Source organism: Halichoerus grypus, chromosome 5 (assembly GCF_964656455.1).
Source record: "Halichoerus grypus chromosome 5, mHalGry1.hap1.1, whole genome shotgun sequence".
In the NCBI taxonomy this organism is placed as follows: Eukaryota; Metazoa; Chordata; class Mammalia; order Carnivora; family Phocidae; genus Halichoerus; species Halichoerus grypus.
The window spans coordinates 149859714-149884913 of NC_135716.1; the positions used below are offsets into that span (position 1 = coordinate 149859714).

Below are 25200 nucleotides of genomic sequence, written 5' to 3' on the forward strand. Positions count from 1 at the left end.
TATTCAAAAAAAAAAAACAAAACACTTAACACTTGCTCTGCTAAGTGCCTTACTGGGTTTATGTCATTTACTCCTCCCCTCAACCTTATGCAGTAGGTACAGTTTTCATTCCAGTTTACAGATGTGGAAACATACCAGGACAGGTTAAAGGACTTACCCAAGGTCTTGAAAGTGGCAGGTCTCAGAGGTGAAGTAGACCCTCATATTTAAAGACGCCTTGTCTTGTGCTGCTTGACACAAAGCAGACCCTCTGCAAATGGGGTTGTTGGGTTCCTCTCTTAAATCAATAGCTAAATGAATGCATTTCCCTTCTCTTGCCTTTCTGCCATTGCCTGAGACGCCCGTTCTCTGCCCCAAGACTTGTCCACTGATTTTCTTAGTCTCCTCAGAGAAGGCTAAGATGTTACAGTTTCCTCTACCCCCGGAAATGTACCATATTGCAGCCTTCCCTCTGTAAGACAAAACCCAGCCCTGACCAGCCCAGTCCCCGGCTGAGTTCCTTGGCCAAGAACAGTGCAGAGAGAGATCTTTTCACAACCACGGCTTGCCAACAGAGCACTCCTGCTGAGCCAGGGCCTCTTGCCAAGCAACTTTCTCTGCCCCTCTGATATGCAGATGCGTGCAAGAACACTGCACATCTGCATAGGGAGCATCCAAAAGCTGTGACTTGGCTGAAAAGAAGGAAAATGTGAGTGTCAACTCTGGAGGAAAGACTCCTCCAGAGGGGCCGCACAAGGGAGGACAGCAGATCAGGGCTCAGAACAGTGAGCTCAGAGTCGACGAAGGGTGGAGAAACAGCACTATCCAGCCCAACTTGCACCTCTCACGGGAAGGCTGGTGCACTTTCAGAAGCATGGATAGCACTGGCTCATCCAAGTGATCCCCCTGCAGATGTCCCCACCTTGTGAGGGTTTTCTTCTACTTAATTTGTGTCATATTAGCCTCTCCTAAGTAAGAAAAGAGAAACATGGCCCCAAAGGCAGTGTGGTAAGAGCCCCGGAAGAGGACTCAGACACTTTTCCACAAAACGTTCCTGCAACCAACATGTATGAAGCATCGATGCTGTGCCAGGCCCAGGGGGACAGAGATGAATCGGACACAGTCAGCACCCTCAAGAAGGTGCCACCGTCCAAAGGGGCAGACAGGCAAGGAACTGGACAGTATAGAGGAAAAGTGCAGACAGCTTCGTGGGGGTGCAGTGTTGGTTAAGGTAAGGAGGGCATGTCGGGGACCACTTCCGAGAAGAGGTGACGTCTGAGTGAATCTTGAAGACATGTGACAGTTGCCCAGATGAAGAACTGATTCTGCACTGACACCACCAGGGCACTGCTGAGTAGATGGGTAGGTGCTCACACAGCTGTGTACACACACCTTCTGAGAGGGGTGCCATGCTGGTTGGGAACAGTTTCCAGGTAACACTCTGTGCCTCCTGATACAATCTAAGATCTTCCTTCCCCAGTGGTGTTTTCTGTTTCCTGAAAAGCCTCAGAATCAGCTACTTTGCCCATGTTACTTTAAAAGCTTCACTCTATCTTACCGAATGGCATGGGAAGCCAGAGAAAAGGGAAGTCACCAAGGTGTCTTGAGCTCACCTTTGCTCTTGGTGTTCTTGGCGAATCCCTACAGAGCCTTGTGCTGGGGACAAAGGAAGAGCAGGCTTCTGGTTGGAGGGAGTGAGGATTCAGCTCAGGGAAAGGCTGACTTGGTGAAAGGAATAGTGTCATTACCTTCAATCTCTGCAGGAACATCTGAAGGCAGAGGGCAGAACGAGGATTAACGTAAAAACACCAGGAGTAGGCAGACTGCTCAACGTGTGAGGCTATTTGCCCAAGTCAAAGCTGCCCACAAGTGGAATTAGCTGCTTTGAGAAGTAGTGAGCTCCCTGTCCCTGTTGGAGTATGAGGGGAATAGATCACAGCTTATTGGGTGGAGAGGATATTGTAGCAGAGCCTCAAACTCCAGATGAGAGGTCACATCTTTTTGCCTTGCTCTACCATCTTCACATGGGAATTGACTTAGCACGGCAGGGCTGCTCAGGCCTCTAAGAGTACAGGGATTTGCATTTCCAAGGTTATGAAGAAAGACGTGTAGTAAGTATGTGTATAGGCGTCCAAGATGTGAAAGATGTGATTATTTGCAGAACCTAATCTCATACCTCCCTATCCTTGTTGAACTGAATATTGCAAAAATATTCTCATTCGTATTTGGAATGGTATGTTTCTAAGCAATCATCATTCTGAATACTCATTCCAGCCAGGAGACGACCTGAATATTGAATAGAATAAAAATGTATATATTAGATTACTTATTCAAATGCCTATCTGGCAGTTTGGATAGAATTAAGCAACAGTCCAATCTGGCTGTTGTTTTATGCATGGGATGTCAAAGCTAAACAGCCCTTAGAGAATATTTTCTCATTCTTTCTCTGCACACAGCCTCACCATCCTGCCTTGTTCACAGATGGGGAAATAGGCTGAGAGAGGGGGACATACAGCACGGAAATGAGAGACCTGGGACCAGTAGCTACCATTTAGTGCCCAGGCAAGGTAATATTGTCCCCACTGGACGAAGGAGGCAACTGAAGCTCAGTGGGGTTAATTGGCCTGTGCAGAGTCACACGGCTAGTCAGTGGCAGAGTTGTCTGCATCCCAGGCCACTGTCCTTTTGCATTACCTCACTGGGTCCCGAATATGGCCAGAGAGAGTGTTTCTCCTTTCATGCGACCTGCAGACTCTCTGCCAGGCTATGAAATCTTGGGAAGCGATGATGTTATCCCTGGTCTATAGTTGGGGAAATTTCACTGAATATTTGGAACTACATATTAGGTCCCCTGAACCAGGACGTGTACCACACCACTGTTCTCCCCTGCAGGCTCTGAAAGCTCTGTATGACACCAGGCAAGAACATATTGTTCTGCAATTACAATCACAAAAAGCCATAACCCAAATTTGCCTTTCAAAATGAACCCAAGTAATCCTCTTAAAGGAATATGCTCACTCGGAAGCTTGCGCAGGTATATCACCCCTGAGAAGACTTCCCTATGTCTTTAGACTCCAGACCCCAGGGCACTTTTCACGCAGTATTGTCACTATATGTGGGATATTCTCCCCACTAAATCATGAGTACTTTAAAGCCAGAAACCACCTCTGATTGTTTTCTGCATTTCCAGTGTGGGGCCTGGTGCCCCATAGGTGTCTGGGAAGGTTTGCTGAGCAAATGGATGGATATTTGAGCAGTATCACTGCAGGGTAAGAACTCGAGAGGGAGGGACTCGCCTCCCCTCCCCAGCCAACCTAGAGTTCATTAATCTGCAGATAACAAAGAGGCCCTGGCAAGCCCTCCAACCAAACATAGTACTTCCAACCCCACTAACAGTGAAACTCGACTGAAACCGAGAAGCAAACCTCAGAGCTTCCTGGGGTTCTGCCAGTGTCAGGGAAGAAGAGAGCAGCATCTGAAGCACATGTTTCCACTCAAACTTGAATCTCACTTCATCTCACCAGACAGTTCTGGAATCACAGCTTCAGCGTTTTCTCCAGTATCACCCCTGCTACCCTGCCCCTCCAGGTCCCCAGAGCTCTAGCCTCTCCAGGAAGCCTTCCTCAGTCAGGCAGCCCACCGGGATGTCTCCACACCAGCTCCTCTTTCCCATCTCAGTGCCCTTCCTTTCCTGCTTCTCCAAGGCTTATCGTCAGTTTGTGGGTGGTCAGCGTGGGGAGAGGCAGCGTGGCCAAAATACAGAGCACAGCTCTGGCTCAGAAGACGGGTGCAGATCTCAACTGGACCAGTGAATAACTGTAGGTCCTTGAGACATTTACTTAGCCACTCTGAGGCCATAAGATGGGGGGTAAAATTTCCTTCTCAGGATTGTTGGGAGGTACACAGGGAACCCTGATAATGGAGGGCCTTATTTGCAAAGCTAGGGACAATCTTTATCCTATGGACGATGGGGCACCACCACAGGACTTCTTTTTTTTTTTTTTTTTTTAAGATTTTATTGAGAGAGAGAACAAGCGTATGGGAGAGGCAGAGCAAGACGGAGAAGCAGGATCCCCGCTGAGCAGGGAGCCCGATGCGGGGCTCGATCCCAGGACCCTGGGATCATGACCTGAGCCAAAGGCAGACGCTTAACGACTGAGCCACCCAGGTGCCCCACCACCATAGGACTTCTTGTCTGCAAATCACATGATCAAATCTGCCTTTTAGAGAGAACAGTCTGGCAATGGCACAGAGAATGGATTGGAGAAGAGGCACTAGAGAAGAGAAACCAGGCAGGAGACCTTGTAGGGCTGGTCGGAGTTGAAGGAAGAAAGGAGCAAGGGGAGCAAGGGGCAGAGGGGAGTGTGGAGTTGAAGATGATAATGTCCTGAACAAAGGAGGTAATAAGAGATAATAAGAAGAGGTAATGTTTACGGGTGCTGACTCTGGGCCAGGAATTATGCTTGTACTTGACAGGGATTATTTTATTGAATCTTGTTAGCAACCCAAGATTTTTAATCCTTGTTTTACAGATGAGGAAAGAGACATTGAGACATTAAGTAAATTGCCCAGGATGGCATAGTAAATAAGAAAACTGGGATTCAAGTCCAGACAGTTTCACTCCAGAGCCTAAGTGCTTCATCACTGGACTAGCTCACAGTTGAGGTAGAGATTGGAGAAGAGCCATTCAGAAAGAGAAACTGGCAGGACATGTTGAGAGACTGGCTGGAGTGAGTAAGGAAGAGGGTAGAGCATAGAATGACTCTCGGGTTTCTTTCCTAAGGTCCACAGCTCCTGGGAGGCAAAGCCAGGATTTCAACCTAACTTTATGTAACTCCATAACATTTCCTCTTTTCACAGCCTCAGAACATTTCATCTGAGAGCTTGATGTCCTCAGGACAGAAGGGGTAAGGTAGAGATTGGTACTTTCCCCCAGATTTCACAATTCCTTTATTTAAACTATTATACCACGACTAGCTTTCCTTAAGATACTGAGGGTGTGTGTTTCTTATCAATTACAAAAAATTGACAAGAAAATGCATTTTGGGGGCAGCATTAGAGAAGCTTTGCTTCTTTGGTGCCAACCAAAAGCAAGGGAAGATTCCAAGATTCATGCCTTTCCCGTGCCTTTCCCAAGGCTCTTTCTCTATGCCAGGCTGGACACCAGGGGCTGGTGCTAGGTAACAGCCCTGGCTTGGGTATCTCACAACCAAGGTGTGAAATGGACATACAGGCAGGCATTCGAAGGGCTACAGAAGGGGGCTGTTTGAAAGAAGAGGGAGTGTGCCCTCTGCTCACAAGGAGATGCTATGTCTGGGTCTTGGCACTAGGCAGAAGCCAGGCCATGTGATCTTGGGCACATTCCTTAACTGAGCTTCCTTGTTGTCCTTGGAATAGTCATGTAATCAATCCCACAGTGATCTACTTTTTCTTCTCATATAATCAAGGACCTGGAAAGCCGGATTGGGGACGCAAGGTCTAGAGCCTTGGCTGTCCCCTGGAGTGGAACAGGTTAGGTATGCAGACTGCAGAGCTTGATCCTGAGGGGAGCCGGCGTCTGAAGTGGATGTGAAAACAAAGGACAGGCAAAGAGTCTGACCCTGAATCCTATCTGAAAGGGCTGGGTAGAGAAGCAAGTCCAGGTGTGAGGCGAGAGGGCAGACTTGAGTCCGGTGGCCATGGGTTGCAATAGAGGGTGGGGCTAGGGCCAGGGCCTAGGGACTATCTTTGGGTATTCCTGGAGCCTGGATGGGACACTCCCAATCACTACTCTGGTTTTTGGAGGGCTTTGTTCAGAGTACTGAGTGGTCCTGGTGCTATGAGGAGAATGAAGTGACATGATCCATGTGGAGCACCTAGCGGCCGGGCCCCACGGTTACCCCTCAGTGAAGGTTAATCACGAACTAGCTTTCCCTTTCCATCAGACTACCATGTGCCGGGTCCTGTGGTAGGCACGGAGAGGGATGAGGAAGATGCAGTTCCTGTCCTGCAGAAGCCCAGGCATCTGGAGATGCAGCTTCACAAATAACATGTCCCCATCAAAGGTTCTAAGTGGCATAATGGGGCGGCGGGGTGGGGCGTGGGAGGCAAGGTGAGAAGACAGGGTGAGAGGACAGTAACCCAACTCAAGAGTTCCAGGAAGGCTCTCTGGAAGAAATAATGGCTAAGGTGGAGCTTGAAGGTTAAGAAACAGTTAACCAGGCAAATATTGGTGAGAAAAACATTCTGGGAAGAGGCGCAGCTTCAAAGCTTCAACAGCAGCATAAAACACCATGGTGTACTCAGTAAAGTGGGGTGTGAGGAGAGGCCAGAGAGAAGGCTGGAGGGAAGCAGGGCTGTGCTCAGTCTGGAGACTAAGGAACCTGGACTCCATCCTGAAGGTGATGGGAGGCTACTGAAAGGTTTCAGGCAAGAGAGTAACCTAGCCAGCTTTGTGCTTTAAATGGATCACTCAGGCTGATGGGGGAGAGTATATTGGAGAGGGCTAGCTGGAGGCCAGGTGAAATCTTCAGTTTGATGTTTCTGAGTCAAAGGTCAGTTATGATTTGGTAAAATTAATTAGAGAAGACTTGGAAATGAGAACAAAGGCTTTTGCGTCTAAAGCTAGATGGGAAATGTTAACATCTGTACTCCTATATACAATGAGCTCAACCCCCATTCCCTGTGCTGTAAAAGGTGATGTGAGGGGGCATAATGCCTTCAAGGGCCCTTCCAGCTTGAATGCTTCAGGACTCAATAATTCTATTTCTCTTCTTAGGGTATGAAATGGATGTTTATGCCGGTGACCCCCTAGCAGGACATATGCTTTGGATTCTGCCTTCCTTGTGTCAGAGTGTGTTTGCCCTGAAAGTTTGCCATTACCTGTGTGCCTTACCTGTTCTTGTGGAAGATGCTATATTTATCACATGGTTGGCTAGTGTCAGGATCTGTGCCAAGATCAGGGCTCATCCTGTGGCTAACATCAGGACTCAGTCTGTGACCATGATTGCTACTCCATCTACGGTTATAAGGCTGAGAAAATTGTCCAGTGGAGGTCTTTGAAATCAGGCCTCTGGGCTTATTACCACAGTGTCTGCTCCACTTAGCTGACCTGCCAGACTGTGCCAAAGGGTTCTGGGCACATGTATTCAAGGACTTCTGGTCCTGGGTGCCCGATTCTATATACCTAGAAGCTGGAAGGAAAACACATACTCCGGATCCCCACAACCTTCACTGCTTCACTGTAAGACAGCACTGATTTGCTTTTTGGAGTTGCCTGGTTCATGACTAAGAGCTCCTTGAGGGAGGGAGCTCCCCCCGACTCATCAGTTTTCATGAATTTCTTATCCCTGTCCATTTTAATTGAGGAATGATCTTGTTGCAGGTACTGTGCTCAGTAGCAGAGATACAGACGTGAACTAGGTACACACAACCTCTGCCCTCATGCAGGTTCCTAACTCTCAAGTGATAACATAGGTGCTATGATGGGAGAGAAGGAGTACAGGGTGTTAATGGAACAGAGAGCGAGTGTCCTAACCAAGTGTGTGATCAGAGAAAGTCTTTTTGAGGAATTGATATTTAAGTTGAGGCCTGAAAGATAACTAATAATTGACCAAATGAAGGATATCAGGGGAACAGCTTGTGTGAAGACCTGGAAGTAAAAGAAAGTTGGCTCACTGAAGGAACCACAAGAAGGCTAGTTTGAGCCTCCTGCTGGATGTGTTCTATATCTTCACTGCAGTGGTGGTCACATGAATCTACACATGTGCTAAAATTGCATGGTACTGAATATCTAAATATACACACACACATGCACAGATGAGTACATGTAAAAGTGGTAAAATACGCATAAGGTGAATGGATTGTATCAATGTCAATTCCGGCTGTGATATCGTACTATAGTATACAAGATGTTACCCTTGGTGGAAACTGGGTGAAGAGCTCATAAGATCTCTCTGGATTATTTCTTAGAACTGTATGTGAATCTACAATGATCTCAAAATGAAAAGTTAAGAAGGAGGAGAACCAGGTGGCGACCAGTTTGGTTGCAGCAGAGAATGGAGGAATATGTAGCCTAAGCTGTACCCAGAGAGTTGGTAGAGGACAGACCATACAGGATTAAAATCATGTGGGACTTTGTGTGGAGATAGATGAGAAGGCTTTGGAAAGTTTTATTCAAGCAGTGGCAGGATCAGATTGGCATTTGGGCAAGATCACAATGGTTTGGAGAATGCATTGGGAAGGGGTAAGATTAAGAGCAGAAAAAAATTAAACTAGAATGTAGTGGATGAGAAGGGACATAGGAAGATTTGGGAGATATTTATGGGGTCAGAATCAATAGGATTTGATGACTGAGAGGTGAGAAGACAGGAGGAATCAAGAAGGACTCAAGTTTCTAACCTGGTTGTGGTGGATGATGGTCTTCCTTACTAAAATGCAGAACATCTGAGAAGAAATGGGCTTAGGAGAAAGGTTTGCCGAAATGGCTTTGGAATATTTGAGATGCCATTCAGTTCTCCAAGTCTAGGTGGCTAGTAAGCAGCTGTATGCACACGTGTTGGGAGCTCAGGAGAGAAGTCTGCACTAAGTGTGTGAGCATGTAGAATAAGAAGGCCAGAATTCTGAGAGAGACTGACATCTAAAATGGGGGTCAAAGAGGAGGAGCCTACCACGACGACTGAGGATTATTAAAGAGGTAAGAAGGAAATCAAGACTACTGAAGGCCAGGTCAACAGTGTGAATGCTGCTGAGACTAGATGAAGGAACATGCCCTAGAACCCGGTAGGTCATTGGTAACTTTGGAGAGCTTCTAACCAGTAGAAGCAAAGGTCAGGGCTGAGGAGTGAATGGGAGGTGAGTGAATGCTGGTAAGTGTAGACTGTACTTTCTTTCAGAAAGTTCTGCTTGTAAAGAAAAGGAGAGAGGAAGTAACTAAAGGTGAGGCAGAGATGAGTGAGGGCTCTGAGGTGGCTGTTGTCATGTTTTGAGGTTGGGACAGACTTGAGCATGTGTAAGCACATAGAGGAAGGGACCCTCCAAAGAGGGAGAGGTTGAAGATCCAGGACAGAGCACAGGACCTGGCCTGGGGCAGGTGCTTGCTCCGTGAACACCCAAGTATTTTCAGAAGCAACACTTTCTGAAGGGGGGAGAGTTTCTGTGGGTACAGTCCCCGGGTTCTGTTGCACCCCACTAACTATTCTAAAAATGTTGCTGTGCTTCCTCTTTCAGGAACAGCTGGGCCATTAAGAACTGCACAAAAACCACCTTTCAAACTCCCTAGAGGAGGCCCAATTTCAGATCTAAGCCAAGGTGCTTCCTCTCTGAAGGGCCTATGTGGCTGGATTGGCCCTCCCACAGCAGCACCCAACACTGACTCCCAGCAGGAGGGCAGAGCCCCCACGCAGCAGCAAATAAAAAAGTTTCCACCGCGGCTTCTTGCCCACCAAGCTCGGGGTACCCACCCACTCAGGGAATCAGCATGTCTGGGCAGAAGGCATACTCTCTGACTCAGGACTTCTTACCTACTCTGAAAAGGCAATATGGCTGACTAGATAACTCAAGCAGCTTGAAGGGATGTGCCGAGAGACAATAATCTCATTACATCGAGTCCAGGCACCCCCTTCAATCTCAGCCATTCCCCCTGACTAGCTGCCACTAGCTTGGGCAAGGTGCTTCACTTTCTTATTTATACAATGGATAGCAGTTCATGGGGGTGTTGTGAAGAAGAAAATGAGAGAACATAAATAAAAGAGGCAGGCATATGTTAGATTCTTAATAAATCCACTTTTTTTTTTTTTTGCCTGCTTGCCAGGAGCCAAAATTTCTTTTCTCTTAGCAAATGCCCAAGTCTTGAGTCTAAGGGCCAAGTCTAAAGAAAAGAATGTCTCAGGAAGGAAGCACCTGACACGTCTGCACCTCAGGATGATACCATCTGTCCCTTGAGCAAGTTTTTGTTCTTTTGTTTTATGGATTCTGCTGTAAAAGAGGTTTAGATTTAATACATGAGACAAAAATGCAGACTAAATGATAAGTCGAGGGGGGGGAGAGTTTGTGAGAGAAATGTTCTTCATGTTATAAAAAGGATTCTTTGCTTTATCACAAAGTTTCTTTAAATATGTGCTCCCCTGGTGCAATTAAGCATTTGTTTACAGATCATTAATTATCTGGCAGAGAGGCTTGGCTGGAAGGAATATGGCCGAGAGACACAGCTGGGGAGGTGGGAGCTCGTGCCAAGTGAGAATCCATTAGAACCAGAGATAGTAAAGCTCAGAAGTGATGGTGTAAATCAGAGACGAAAAGGAAGTCAACTTCCAGGAGTGGAGTACGCAGGCACTCTGAGACCTCTAGCTAGGCTGGACGGGCAGGTGGCGGGCCACTCACCAAATAAGGGCAGGCAGGAGAACAGGCAGGAAGAGATATGGGTAGGGATAGAAAGCAGGGTCTAGTTCAATTTGGAACATTTTGTGTAAGAGGTGTCTGTGGGATATCAAGGTGGAGAAGAAAGTCTAGAAGGCAGATCAATATCAGCACAGAACTCCCGCAGTGATGACATATTTGTAGTTTCCCCCAAATTCTAAAACCAGTTCACACTTTTCTGCTTCTGCACACACTGGGCTCTCCACAAATGGTGTCCCCTCTCCCTAACCCCGTACCTGCTGAGCTTCTGGCCATCCTTCGGATACCAGCTCTCACTTTCCTTTCTGGGAGGTTTTCCCTAGCTTTCTCAAGCAGACACAGGCTGTCCCATCTCCTGGACAAACTGCCTCCACTTACACAGACCTCCATTAACACTGAGCCTCACTGAGTCTTCCTGGTTTGACCAAGATTACATAATTAAATAAAGGTACCAGGCTCAGCTCGATGAACTCAATCCATGTTATTCCACTTCTGTCATAATTACTGCATTTGTTACCTTGCATATCTCCCCAAGTATATTGGTTTCCTCGGGCTGCTGGGGGGCGGAAAAAAAAAGTACCACAAACTGGGTGGCTTAAAACAACAGGAACTGATCCCCTCACTCTTCTGAAGGCCAGAAGTCCAAAAGCGAGGTGTCAGCAGAGCCAGGCTCCCTCTTTCTTCGCTTCTTCCTAGCTTCTGGTGGTGGCCATCCATCTTTGGCATTCCTTCGCTTACAGCTGCATCACTCCCATCTCTGCCTCTGCAGGCATGTGGCCTTATCTCTGTACAAAGATCTGGGCTAAATGCTTTCTGTTTGCTCTCTCATTTAATTGTACCAAATATCCTGGGGGGTAAGTCTCCCAGCCTTACAGGTCGGGAAACCAAACTTCAAAGAACTCAACTGACTTGCTCAGGTCTGTACAGCTAATGCACTGTGCAGCTGGGATTTGAACTCAGGTTTGTCTGATTTCAAAGCTCAGATCACTCTGCTACATTCTGCTGCCTCTTCTTTCATCCTGGTTTCAGTTAAGCTTCTTTGGGAGTCAACACTGCCTCCGCTAGGCTTAGGGCAACCCCCTAAAACAGGTTGGGATCATGCTTTGGACGGTGTGTTAGAGAATCCACAGCAGCCCTTGATGGGGGTGTGGGAATAGAATATGGTACGGAGGGGGCAGCATGGGAAGGGCAGCAGGACTGGAGAGACACTTCAGGGCAAGCTGACACGTAAAGGGAGAGAGTTGGGAGGTTTCCTCACCATGCCTTTCCCCACCCAGAAGAGGCTTCTTCTTGAGGCAAAACCTTGAAAATGATGAATTATGTTTCTCTAGGACTAGGTAAGCTGATGCCACGGACACAGATAAGATCACCTTCCACTGAAGCCTGTCCCCTGTAATCAAGAGAAAGCATGGGAATGTAGGGCAAAGGAAAGGCCCACCAGGACCTTGGTTCCAGGAATGACTTAGTCAAAGACAAGCTCTTGGGCTTTGGGTACCCATTGTCCTTCTATCCTCAGTTTCATCATTTCTAGAATGAGAGCTTTGGGCTATAAGTTCTCTGAAGTCACTATTCTTGGTTTCCTGCTTCTATAGAATCTGTTTCCGTTTTATAACTCTATTTTAAGGTGTTTATTACATTGCCAAGAAAAGAAAAAAAAAAAAAGAACCTTCAGGATGAAATTTCTCCATGCCAAGGAAAAAGATTTTTTTTTTCTCTTCCCTTTTTTGCATGCAAAGCTCTGCTCTGTTTCTTCTGTGTCTGTCTTTTCGTTCTGATAACCCTCACAAGTTTTCTCAGTGGCAACAGCGCTCTCTGGCATGGCCCTTCCTTTTCTTAATACCAAAGATTAAGTATTTGGTCAAAAAGTTAAAGCCATGTGGACAGAGCTTATCTGGCTCCTATGCTGGCTCCTCCATGGTGTGCTTTTGCTGTGACCCATCCAAACAGAGAGATGGAAGAGAGAAGGGTGCAGAGGTCCAGCTTTCTGAGCTTGGGGCAGTTTTGCAGCCCCTTTGCCAAGTGTAAGCACAATGATTTCATTTCCTACTCTGCTTTCTGCCTCTTGAAAGTGTGCAGCCCCTAAGTGAACATTTCCTGGCCGATTCTTTTTTCCATGGACATTGAGCATCTCAAGTGGAAAAGCGCACCTTGCTGTCTGCGCAGTGGAGGCCTGCCTCCACCTGGGGAGCCGTAAGAGTCGGAGGGATAGAGTTTTGAGCACTTCATCTTTAAAGGTCATAGCAGCAGAAATGGGTTGGCTTGGGAAAAAGAATGTTCCTCTTGCCAAGAGTCCGTGTCCCATCTGTCTCCTAAGCTGATGAGTCTGGCTGCCAGAGGACCAGAGTTCTTCCCCTGGTGACTTGGAGTTGTTGATCACTCTTTGCATATTCTAATGGAAAATTTGAATTTGTAATGTACATGTCTTGTTCCCTAAGGAACTAGGGAATAGGATTTACTCCACCCAAACCACAGTTGGCACTATCAGATGTATCAGCTAGCAGGAAGAGGGGTACAAACCCTCACATTCTGCATGGAGCTGGTGATGGGGATTGACATACCTATCGAATGGCAAGTAGCATACCAGGGCCCAGGGACCACTGGAGGCAACATAGCAGAGTGAACTTCATACCAGGTTTGAATCCAGGGTGTGATTTGGGCCCTCAGTTTTCCTTTCTGAACTTCAGTTGATGTATCTGTAAAAAGAGGATAAGAACTGTTTTCCAAGGTTATTATGGGGATTGTAGGTGAAGCATGTAGTATTACTGGGGACAGAGTAGGGAGCTCAATAAAGTTCAGTCCTTTTCTTTGCCTCTTCCTCTCTTTTACATATATTATCTCATTCACTCCTTTCAACAGTCCTAATAGGTAATTTAGTTTCCCATTTTATAGACAAAGCTCAGTCTGTCTGCTTCTCTACTGTATCCCAAGTATTTTTAAAGATTTTATTTATTTATTTGACAGAGAGAGACACAGCGAGAGAGGGAACACAAGCAGGGGGAGTGGGAGAGGGAGGAGCAGGCTTCCCACTGAGCAGGGAGCCCGATGCGGGGCTCCTCCCAGGACCCTGGGATCATGACCTGAGCCGAAGGCAGACGCTTAACGACTGAGCCACCTATGCGCCCCTACCGTATCCCAAGTATTAAGCAATGTTTCTGGTATATAAGTCTTCAACAAGTAGTTCATTAGTGAATGAATGAATGAATGAATGAATGAAACGGTTTTACAGGAGTTAAGAATCTTGCCCAAATTTTCACAGCAAGTATCCCAGATGAGTTAAGACATAAGGCAGGGCATCACAGAAAAATTCATACAAGAAGACAAAAAAAGAACCCAGAAATGGGAACAGAAAGGCATAACATAATTCATCCTTTTTTATGATTGAGAACACTGCGTTTCACAATTCCAAAGTCGTGTTTTAAATATACAAAATCTGAACATAATTTTAAAAGCAGACAATAAAACCCCAAGCTCAGCTTAAGTCCCAAAACTTCATAAAAGTACAGATCTCACTAAGGTCCCAGCTTTGAAAGAAGGCATACTGCCCCAGCGTGGGCCAGGAAGGGATGGATGGTGGGTGGCATCTCTGCAGTAATACTGCCCAGTCTTCGGGGGGAGAGGGGGGTATGTTCCTTCATGCAAAAATAGCTGGCTTCTGGGGATCCATTCTTGTCATTACCCTGTGACCTCCTAAAAGGAAAAGTCAATAGAGACTGTCTCAGAAGAGGAGAATGAAAAGACAACTGATAGTTTGGGGAACCTACCATGGATAAGGCATTGTGCCTGCCCGGCACTTGACATGCATAAGCTGTTAGAGCCTGTGACAGCCTTATACAACTCTGTTTGACGGTGGAAAACACGGAGACTCAGACATTTGCCTGAGGTCCCAAAGTACCTTGGTGATAGATTATTAATTGAACCCAAATCTGAATTCCAACGCTGTGCACTTTTTACTTTTATTATTGCCTCCTCATTTATTCTGGGCCATGTTACCTCTCCAGAATGGGTCCCAGAGCCAGGAGCGGAGCGCAGTAATCAGAAACCATTTGATGGCCCAGCAGCGTGGCAGGACTTGTCAACAGGGTGGAGGTGGGGTCCTGGTGTGGCCTACTGTGCCTACCAGCTGAGTTAAATGTCTCCCTAACCAATTCATCTAGAGTCTCATAAGTCTCTGTGTGTCTTGCTCCTCTCCATTCCATGTTTTAGAAAAAATGTCTCTCCCTTAATGGATTATCATTTCTTCCTCTCTTCTTGCCGTTTTTTTCCCATGATAATAAGGGTATGCCTGATGGTAAAAAAGGTAGGATTTTGATATTCTGCACTCCAGCTCACCTACCTCCAGCACAAAAGAAATATATGATAAAGAACTGTTAACAGAGAATGTGTTGTATATTGTATACATAAGCCATTTTTCCATCATAATATAAAAGCTCAGAGGTCAATGACTTTTTTTTTTCTGGTTAGCATGAGTAGGTGACCTTATTGTGCTACCAAATAAAGAAACTGGTTTTGAGTAAATAAAGGAAAGCCTTCTTTATGCCGTGGATTGAATCTAGTATACTCCCACGCACAACAACATAGAATGAAAATATCAATGAAGTCCAGGGTCCTTTTTGAGATAGTGCCAGCCAGGGTCTCACTTGGACCAAACAAGGTGGTCTGGACATCCCTAGAAAACCATCAAGTGACCCTTTGAGGATGGATGCTCCGTCATCTATCTTCCCATACTAGCTAGAAGGGCACAGATCACCCTCACTGAGGCAAGAGTCAGACTCAGGGGGAGCCAGAATTGGAGTGGAAGTCTGTGGTTGGGGCTCTAGAGTCAAGCAGCCTGAGTCATAAATCCTGGCTCCCCCACTTACTTCTGTGTGACCTTGGGCAAGTTACCTAACATCCTTATGCTTCAGTTTCCCTAACTTTAAAAATGAGCCTATCTAATTGTACCTACTACCCAGGATTATTCTGAGGATTAAATGAGAAATGTATGTAAAGCTTGGCATGAGGGAAGCATTCCACAAAGGTTCACTGCTGTAATTCCTATTTTTATTCTTACCCCAAACAACAGCAGGGTAAGAATGGGTTTGGGCAAGGTGACACTTCTTCAGCCAGAGATATCTCTGACCAGAGCTCTTTGATCCTCTTTTCTCCTGGCTCAGAGGAGCCTCCACCTAGACCATGAAGTAACAGGGGATTCCCAGGAGGTTCATACTCCTTCAAACATAATATAGGAATCTGCTTGATCAGTTAGAAAACTCAGAGTACTTGAGAAATTCAGGGTCTCTGGAGTGAGGAGGCCATGATTTAAGAAGCCCCAGACATTGATATCAAATTATCAGTATTCACAGATGATTCTGTGAATAATCATTAGCTACTCAAGTTAGGGATGCTTGGAATGATAGTTGTTGGACTTTCCCATAAGGCCCTGTTCTCAGATTTCTAAGTGGAGATACAAGCCTCTCAGAAAAGGGGATTAAGCTCCACAGGCACTTTAGCTCCTGTTGCCTCAGGAACCTCTGAGGCAAGGCCTACCTCAAAACGTGCCCTGAAACCCAAGCTTTGCATGAAGAAACTGAGGTTCGAGCCTTCTCCAAGTGACTGTAAACAACTTCTGTCACCTCTCTAAGACTTAGTTTCCTCCTCAGAAAAACAGAGATAATAATATTATCAACCTTATGGGTCATTTTGAAAAGATGAAAGGAGTTAAAATGCAAAGCAACCAGGACAGCGCCTATCATGGAAATCAATAGATGTTAGTTCCATTTTCATTCCTTTCCTCTGATTTCATACCGAATTTATGGTCTGGTTAGGAGACATTCTTAAGAAAAAGAGTTGTTCATGATTTGCTGTGTGCTTTGGAGATGAGTTAACTTTCTGAATGAATGTTCTCTTTTGTGCTTCTGACCAGAATGGCAGCCCAGGGTTACCAAACAGAAGCCTAAGAGTGAATGACAATGTGGGCTACACTCTGACCCCATGAGGACCTGTGAAGGGCAGACATTCTGAGCCACGGGGTGCTCAAGATGAACAGAGATGGTAACCAGGGAACTAGCATATGGTCTTTGAAGGAAGGTTGCCCCATTTCCTCCCAAATAATGTTGGACTCATCGGAAGACTAGGATGCGGCGGTGATCACCCTGAGTAGGGGGTTAGACAGTCAGTGACTTCAGCCAACAGCAGGGTATGAAGGAAGTCTAGCCTTGTAGGATAAAGCAGAATCACCATCTTGTTTCCAAGGAGGCACACGGACTGTGCCAGTGAGGTTCCCGATACCATTATATTAGTATTGCTATTAGCCTATGTCAAGTATGTGTGATTGTCAACTTGACCATTTTTCCACTATGTGCATTTTTCTGTAATTATTCCCATTTTGTTTCCTCTTTATATTTAGAGACAACCTTTTGAAAATGTCAGCCTATCTAGTGGCACTAAAAGAAAACTACAAAAGGCACTTTTATGGTTTTTTTGGACCACACTTGGGAGCCAGACATGGTAGGGGCCCAGAAACAGAGACACACTCACTGAGGAAAGGTGAGATTCAGAAGGACAGAATAAAGCCCTTGGGAACACGTCTCCTTCCTCACCTTTGGGGGCTTTCCTCTCCTCTAGGATCTATATTTCAGACTTGCACTTATGCAACAAGTATTTGTTTAGGGTCTCCCATGGGCCAGGCTAGGTGCTAGGATACAACAGTGAAAAAAACAGATAATGTCTCTTCTCTAGTGGAGCTTTTGGTCTACTGGCAGAGACTGACAATAATAGAATAAATATATATTACACACTACAGTAAACCCCATGAAGAAAAATACAAGGGTCTGTAAAAATAGGTAAAAGGGACCTGAGCTAGTCTGTGGAGGGTGATGGGAGGAACAAGTCAGGGAGGACTTTCCTGAGGAAGTGACATTGCAGCTGAAAAATAACAGAATGAGTTAATCTGATAAGCAAAACCAGAGGCAGCTTCTAAAACTAATGGGCCCCTAACTGAAATCCATCATTGAGGCAAGTTGCATTCTTCCAAGGTAAGCCAACTTTTTTGTTTCTTTTTCAAAACCAATTCAAATATTGTTCCCTTGTGACAATCTCTTCTATTCATAAACTTCTTTTGGTCTTTGACCATTGGGCATCTGTTTGCTTAGTGCTGCTTGTGTGGGGTATATACTCCTGAAGTAAAATGCCAGAATTCAGGTCATCTGTGTGACCAGCTCCTGTGTGTGACCCACATGAGGTCACAACATAGCTGAGATCTAAGTGGTTGAACTTGACCATTAGCTGCTTGATCTGAACATCAAGCCAAGATGCAAACTCACAAGGCTTTCAATTGCTATAAATGCTTCTGCATTTTACATTTTATATAACGCACACACGTTTTTATTTATTCTAAGAAAATACTTCACAAAGTCAGTTTGAAAGAATGCGTGGCTCCAAACACAATCTCTTGGAAGTGTGTGCTGCAAATGTGGGCAAGGCCCCGAGCCTCAGAGACTCGAACATGTGAGATCAGAGCTTCTGTGGTGGCCGACCGTGCCCACAGGCTCTGGTGGAAAGGGCACTCACTGGGTAATTACCAGCATGGTTCAACTCATTATATTCAATCTGATACAAGAAATGTTCGTTGGGCACCTGACTCTCAGCACAAGGATAAGAGCTCTGATAATAAATATAGTAACACTCATGACAATAAGAGCAACTATCATTTGTGTGGGCACTCACTATGTGTTGGGCACTGTGCCAAGCATTTTACATAAACATTTACGTCTACATATCTCATTTAATCCTCATAACAACCCTATGAAGCAGTATTAATATTCTCTTGGAAAAAATGAGGCTTGGAGAGATTCAGAAACGTGTCCATGACCACACAGTGAGGCTAGGCCTTACTTATTGGCCAGGATTTGGATCTAGAGCCTAAGACTATAATACCCTGCCTTGTTTTCACATTGTTATCTCATTTTTTCAGATGAAGAAATTATTGTTCCTCAGAGAGGTTGCATACACATTTCAGAGCCCTGGACATTTTCCCTGAAAATAAGATCTACAACTTGAGCAATTCCTATGTGACTGGCATGTCACCTTAAAATTTTCCAACTCAGAAGTACTCAACCTTGTCTGCTGTTAGAATAATCTGGGAATTAAAAAAAAAAAAAAAAATTAAGGCCCTATCCCCAGACCAACTGAATCAAGATCTTGGGGGATAGGAGCTGGGAGCTTCCCAGGTGTTCCTGATACACAGAGAGGGTGAAAAACTCTTGCCCCTATTCTCACAACACCTTCCGAAGATAGCCTAATTTTCCAGATAAGAAAACTGAGGCTCAGGGAGGTGAACTGTCTTGCCCAAAGTCACAGCAAAGATGGGGCAAAGTCAGGATTTAACCCCTGGGCCGATTCCAAAGCCCATACTCCTTCGGCCCTCCAAGCTGTCACCTACACGGCAAATTGGCATTCCCTCTAACTGTAGGCAGTGTTCACTGGCTTTTGAGTTTGTTCTCGGCAGCAACTCCTCTCTTTCCTTCCTTCCCTCTCTCTACTGCCACTCTCTTCCCTGGCCCCAAACCCACAACCAGGTCCAGCCAGACTTCACGATCAGGAGTTCACGTGGATGCACTGGCTTGATGCCCCTGCTTTGGGGTGACAGTCCCTAACTCAAGACAGTGCCCACCATGGGCCTCCCAGCAGGTCCAGAGCCTCCTGGATACCTATCCACTTCTTTGAGTCTACCTGAGAAGACAGTGGCCCTGAGATCACAGCCCAGCAAGTTACTTTTCTGGGGGGCAGGAGTGGGAATTGTAAAGCGGAGACTTTAAAAGTCAAATTAAATATCCCAGGAAAATAGAAAAAGCAAAATCATGAAAAAAAATGTGGTCAATCATTAGTGGAGAGGTTGAAAAGACACGCTCCAATGGCTTTTAAAATTCACAGAACCCAGGTCTCCTTAAAATAGTTTTGCAAAGTACACTGAGAATTCCATGCAGTAATATGAAACATAAGGCCTGCTGCTGCCACTGAACATGCTTCAGCTGGCTAAACTGAAGGAGCTTGACATTAACCCAAGACTCTGCAAAACGCAACAGGAAGGCACAATGGAGACGCGGTTGCAAAGCTGCCCCAGATGTGTACATTTTCTGCTCCATTAAAATGACTTGGACGAAAGGCAAAGTACATTTGGCCCCAGCATGAGGGAGTTGGGGAGGGGCAGGCACAGGACATCCAGCCTCATCAGAGGCCTCCCACTCCCCAGTCTTGCCTCCCTTCCAGTCTTTCCCCCACACTGCTTCCAGAGCAGACTGTCTCTAATGCAAATGGGACTGCAGCTCTCCAGGGCTGCCAGAGCCAAACTGCTTTGCTCTAAGTCTCCGTTTTCCCAACTCTGTCATGGGGTTAATCATACCCACTTCAAGGGTTTGGCGTGAAATTAATTGAGATGTATACATGGTACTTGGCATGCACGGGTTATAGTAACCTTCGGAGGAAAAGTAGATATCACAATTATCATCACTGAAACCAGGTCATATGAGGAGAGACGGGTGAAGGAAGTGAAGATGTCTGAGCAGAAGATAGATAAGATCCTAAGGAGACAGGATCCCAAGTTTAACATATTTGAAGAGCTGACATGTATGTAGTATGACAGCTACAAGGTGAAAGTTTCTGTCTCCATGTAAGTAAGAAGGACCTTTCTCTCAGTCAGTAGTGTCCAAAAGTTAAGGGGTGGTAGTAAACTTCCTGACATTAGAATTGTGTAAGAGGCATCTGGATGGCCATTAGAGATAGGGATATTGAAGAGGGGATTCAGCCTTGATTTAGCTGAAGCATTTTAACCACCTCTTTAAGTTTGAAATCTATACTTTTGAATGGTCTTTGCTTGCTAATCAAGGAATCAGCTTGCTAATCAATGAATCAGCACCGTCTTGGGTTTCTGGTATGTGTAAAGCCCCAGGCTACCGCCTCCAAGTCAAAGAGGTAGTTTGACTCCATTTTCATTAGGGCAGAGGAAGTACCTAGTAGGTTCTCCATGGAGCTGGTTTAAAGACTGTGCGGGCCACATGGGAAGCAGAAACACGGGGTCTTTCTGTTGCCCTCAGGCTGTCCAGCGGTGTCTCTGTGAGCATCCCGTACCTGTGGTTCTTCTCTAGAATCTGTGCACCTACATGCAAAATGTATTTGAGTCTGTGTTTACTCTGCTGGCACCCATGTCAGCTGGTTCTTTTCTTCATGCTGGGTTCTTGGGACATGGAACTACCTCCTTATGAGAATTATTTACATTGACTTGGATGGGGAATTTGTTTGAACTGAGGGTACAGTGATATTTAATAACATTTACAAATCTGTCGCACAAGGAGCAGAAGCAGTGCCTGCCCTTTGGTCACTGGGAATGAGACAGAGCCGGATTCGGCTACAACTCGGGAGAAAGGGGGCAATTTTCAGAAAAGACGTGCAGGAGGTTTGCTATTCATGCTCTCAGGGTCTTTCTTTAACACGTTTGTTTTATAAGCATTTAAATATGCTAGGAACCTGCGATGCTGAGGTCACTCAGCATTTTTGTCCCCTCTCAAGGAGCTCATTCTAATGAGGGAAGATAAAAGGTGCTGGCACAAAATAGGAGACAGAGACCACCTGTGCTTGAGGAGTGCAGGTGGTTGGGAAAGGCTTCACAAAGGAGGTGACATTGGAGCTGGTCTTCGGGGGAAGTTGATGCCAGCATGCGCTGTGGGAGGAAGAACTTCCCAGAAAGAGGGCAGAAGCATAAAGGCTTGGGATCTGATAAAGCATGCTACCTTGGGAAATGTCAAATAGTTTAATGTGTCTGGCATGTACTATGTCCAGGAAGGTGGTAAGAAAGATGAGACTGGTGGGGTACTTGAGGGTCACCTTCATTGAGATGGTGGAGGACGTTGGCCATGGTACTACTTGAAATTATTTTGCCAACACAGTTTGGAGCTTCATGGAATTTCATTAAATATGGCCAACTCTGCATGATCCATCTTGTGGATTATCAGAAGTCTTGCTACACATTACTTCCCCTTGACCACCATAGGAATGTATTCTTAAGATAAAAACTCATTTAAGATCAGTCCAAAGAAATCATAATCACGAAGGTAAATCTTCTGGAACGACTCAGTGTGGCACCTCTTTTTTTCCACAAGTGTGTGGGGCAACGCCAGACCAACATCTGCATCAGGAAACTCGTGGTCATATCTGGCTACAACCACATATATCACCGGCTTACGGGAACTTAATCTGACCTGTGCATTTGGATCAGGGAGATGTGTGTTAATGGGGTTTGCCTGTATAACATTATCCCCAAATCACGATGAAATAATTTGCGGGTTTTGGTTTATCGACTTCATCATTAGTGTAGCTGATCTGAAATGCGAGTACAGTGCTTTTTAAAAAATAATATGTAAGACTTTCTGATCATAAAGTAATACCTACTTATTGTGGAAAATAGCTAAATATAAATATATGACTGTAAAACACAAAGGAAAACAAAATCACTCACCACTACTATGAAACAACATTTTGGTGCATTTATTTTGTTTTTTCTTACAGCTTGAGTTCATTTAAATGAATTTTTTTTCTTAAATACAACATTTAATTAAGTCCGCCACCTCCAACAAGCATTCCTCTATGAGAACACTTTTCTCACTATAACATAATTCCTCACTTACACATTTTTAATACTCCTGCATGGGACCCTAAGGGTTTCCAGGCCAGGGAAGGTGTTACTCATTTAGTAACCTAATTTTGGCACAGGTATCCAAAACCGAGACTCAATTTCTGATAACATTATCTAACACTGCAAGGAATCTAGGTGTTTTGTCCGTTCTGTTCATCTCTCTGCAACTAGTGCCTAGCCAGAGTGTGGCATATAGTGCTTACCCAAACAATGTTCGGTTGCTTGAATCCAAGAATGAATTACTGGATAGCTGGATGAATGCGGATTTCTATTTATTATTATTCTTCACCAAAAATTTGAGTCCCTACCAAGTGCCAGGCCCGGGGCTGAGAATTGGGGATATAAGTAGCCATACTTGATATAAAAGCCCACCCCTTCGGGGGCATCAGTGTGAGAGTGCTGGCCCCCTCTGATGCGGGATGTGGTTCCTGTGAGCAGAGCCCAGTCAGCCCCTTTTTAGTTGTTCGTGGCTTGTCTGGGGGCACCCAAGCCCCTCCAGGCTCTCTTCTGCCTATGATACTGGGGACAGAGCAAAGACTGGTATTCCACGGAGTCCCATTCCTGAACTCAAGGTGCTCCAAAATGCCCAGCTAATCCTGGGGTTGCCTCCCTTAGAGCACCCCTCCACTCCCTGCTTCGTTCCAACTGGTCCCAGCTCAAAGAAAAGCATGTGATGGAGAGGTGCTTCAGTGCAGGAAGACTACAGGGCAGAGGGGCGTCCCCCTGCTCCCTCCGGCTGAGAGCTGCCCTCGACTAACCCTCCACCCCACCAACCCCCAGCCAGCTGGTCCGACTGGAAATCCCAGATAAGCCCCAGTTCTGGTCAGAACTAGTTTGGCAGCTCTGGGGGAACGTTTCTGGCTGACTGACCCTCCCCTTAGCAGGAGCTGGTAGTTTTGCAAAAAAAAAGAAGAAGAAAAAAAAAAGATACGCGAACTAAAGGAGCTAAGAGGAGTGGCTACAATTATTTGAAACACTCCAAAATTCTGCTCGCTTGCAAGTGCAAGTTTACGGATCCCAACAAGATTGCCCCCCCACCCCCACCCCGGCCCTGCGTTCTTTCTCTCACACTCTTCTCTCCTTTGCAATGCAGTTTTGTTGCGATTCAATTTGTTTTGCAGCGCGATTGTTGAAACAGTGTAATACTCCCCGCACGCAGCGCGACTTTTAGTCAATGCATTTTTCCTTCTCCCGCAATGCTATTGTTATTATTATTATTGCAATTCAATCTCCCTGCCCTTTCCTCTCCCTACGCGAATCGCGCTCCGGCTGTGATTGCTCGGGTCTGACTTTGCGAGTGGCGGTGCGCTTCCAAACCCCCCTCACCCGCCCCCCGCCCCCTTCCCCCCCCCCTTTTCCGCGCCCAGGCGAGAGCAGCCGATTGGCAGAGCGGTGCTTTCAGGAACAATAACAGTGGGGGGAGCCCGGGTCCCGGGGAGCCGCCCCCCGCCCCCCGGCCCGGCCGCGCGGCTCGCGCCCCCCGCCGGGTCCCCACCTCCGCGCCCGCCCCGCGGGCTGACCGGCCCGACCGGGGCCCGCCCCCGGCGCCCACCATGTACGCCTTTGTGCGGTTCCTGGAGGACAACGTCTGCTACGCGCTGCCAGTGTCGTGCGTGCGCGACTTCAGCCCCCGCTCGCGGCTGGATTTTGACAACCAGAAGGTGTACGCCGTGTACCGGGGCCCGGAGGAGCTGGGCGCCGGGCCCGAGAGCCCCCCGCGCGCCCCCCGCGACTGGGGCGCGCTGCTGCTCCACAAGGCCCAGATCCTGGCGCTGGCAGGTGAGCGAGCGGGCCGGGAGGGACGGCGGGACCCCGCGCGGGGGCAGGGACCCGGGGCGGAGGGGGCCGGGGGGAGCCTCTGCCCGCTCCGGCCTCCTCCTCCCACCCCCTAGGCTTTTCTTTTGGGGATGGGGTGTCTCGAAAAGGCCAGACCAGTTAAAAACACAGGATGGTCCCCTTTGTCTTCCCCGCCTCCCCGACACTCCCGCGCTGTCAGTCTGTCTCCATCGCTCTTTATCTGTCTGTCGTCCTCTTTCTGTTTCTGTCTGTTCTCCTGGCCCCATCACTTTTCTTTTCTCGCCCCGCCTTTGCACTCTTATTTCTCTGTCTCTCACCTCCTCTTTGGTCCTTACCCTCTCTGCTCCTTCTGTCTCCTTAAGTTTCTCTGTCTCTCTTCCTTTAAGGCCCTTGGTGCCTCCTGGACCTGAGGAGGCAAGGTGGATATTGTCAGACTCTTCGAGGTGTGAGTTCCTCTTCACAGAAGGAAGCTCTGACATCCTTGTCCCATCCGGGTCATCACTGGACAGGATGAGGAGGCCTTGATCACTGGGTGCCACTCTCCTGCCCCTTCCTGGCTAGGTGGCAGAGGTAAAGAGATAGTGGCACTCAGCATCCCTCAGCCTCCACACCCCTTTTGAATCTCCCAGAAGGCTCTCTGAGTGAGAGCTGAGGGCAAGGAAAGAGTTTCTGGTCAGGATAAGACCAGACCTCCCATTCCTGCTTTCTCAGGGCCCTGACAAATAGGCGAGGCAGGTGGTCTCATCCCCATTTTGTCAGATGAGGACACTGAGGTTCAGCTGGTGATAGGACAAGAAACCAGCCCTTCAGCCTCCTACGCCAAGTTCTTTCTGCTACATTGAGGCACCCTTTCCTTTGTAAAGAGAAGCCAGTGGACCCTCTTTCCCAGCTAGTAGTAGGAGACATGGGTACAGACGTGAGAGGAAGAAGAAAGTATCACTTCCGTTTTGGGGAGCAGCCTTTTAGCTGATGCTGAGGGGTGGGGGTACCCCAGAGTGGGCAGAGACAGCCAGCCTGCTCTCTGCTTGGAAGGGAAGACCAGGGTTAGGAGCTGAATGAAGATGGTGTAGTTTTAAGACCTTTCCCAATTTTTCCAGCTTCCTTTGCTTTCTCACATTTAGCCTGAAAGATGAAGCCAGCATGTTATCGTATTTCAATGTGGCAGATAGAGAAACTGGCTTGAAACCAAGAAGTGACCTGCCTAGGATCCCGTGGCAAATGAGCAGTGGATTAGAGCTCTGGCCCATGACTGTAGTTCCTTTCCAGCACCTCCTGTGGCCTCTGGAAAGTGGGTTTGCACTTGAGGAGTGGAAGAAGAACTAAAAACCCCCCGGCACCGCAGGGTCTTTTTGTCAGACAGCATCCTCACCACCCCTCTGACAAGC

General features: G+C 46.8%; 1 protein-coding gene across 8 annotated transcripts in view; it reads left to right on the forward strand.

Moving 5' to 3' along the window:
* Positions 1–25200, forward strand: part of LOC118544703 (BEN domain-containing protein 5) — a 1415283-nt gene that overhangs the window by 1145580 nt on the left and 244503 nt on the right. Inside the window, exon 1 of one of the 8 annotated variants that reach the window (XM_036106584.2) lies at positions 23424–23797. The exons of 6 other annotated variants lie outside the window; for them this stretch is intronic. In XM_036106584.2, the coding sequence (XP_035962477.2) occupies positions 23572–23797 (226 nt within the window). In that variant the 5' untranslated portion in view covers positions 23424–23571. Of the gene's footprint in view, positions 1–23423; positions 23798–25200 lie in introns of those variants that run through there. One more of the 8 variants, XM_036106588.2, reaches the window with a different exon arrangement.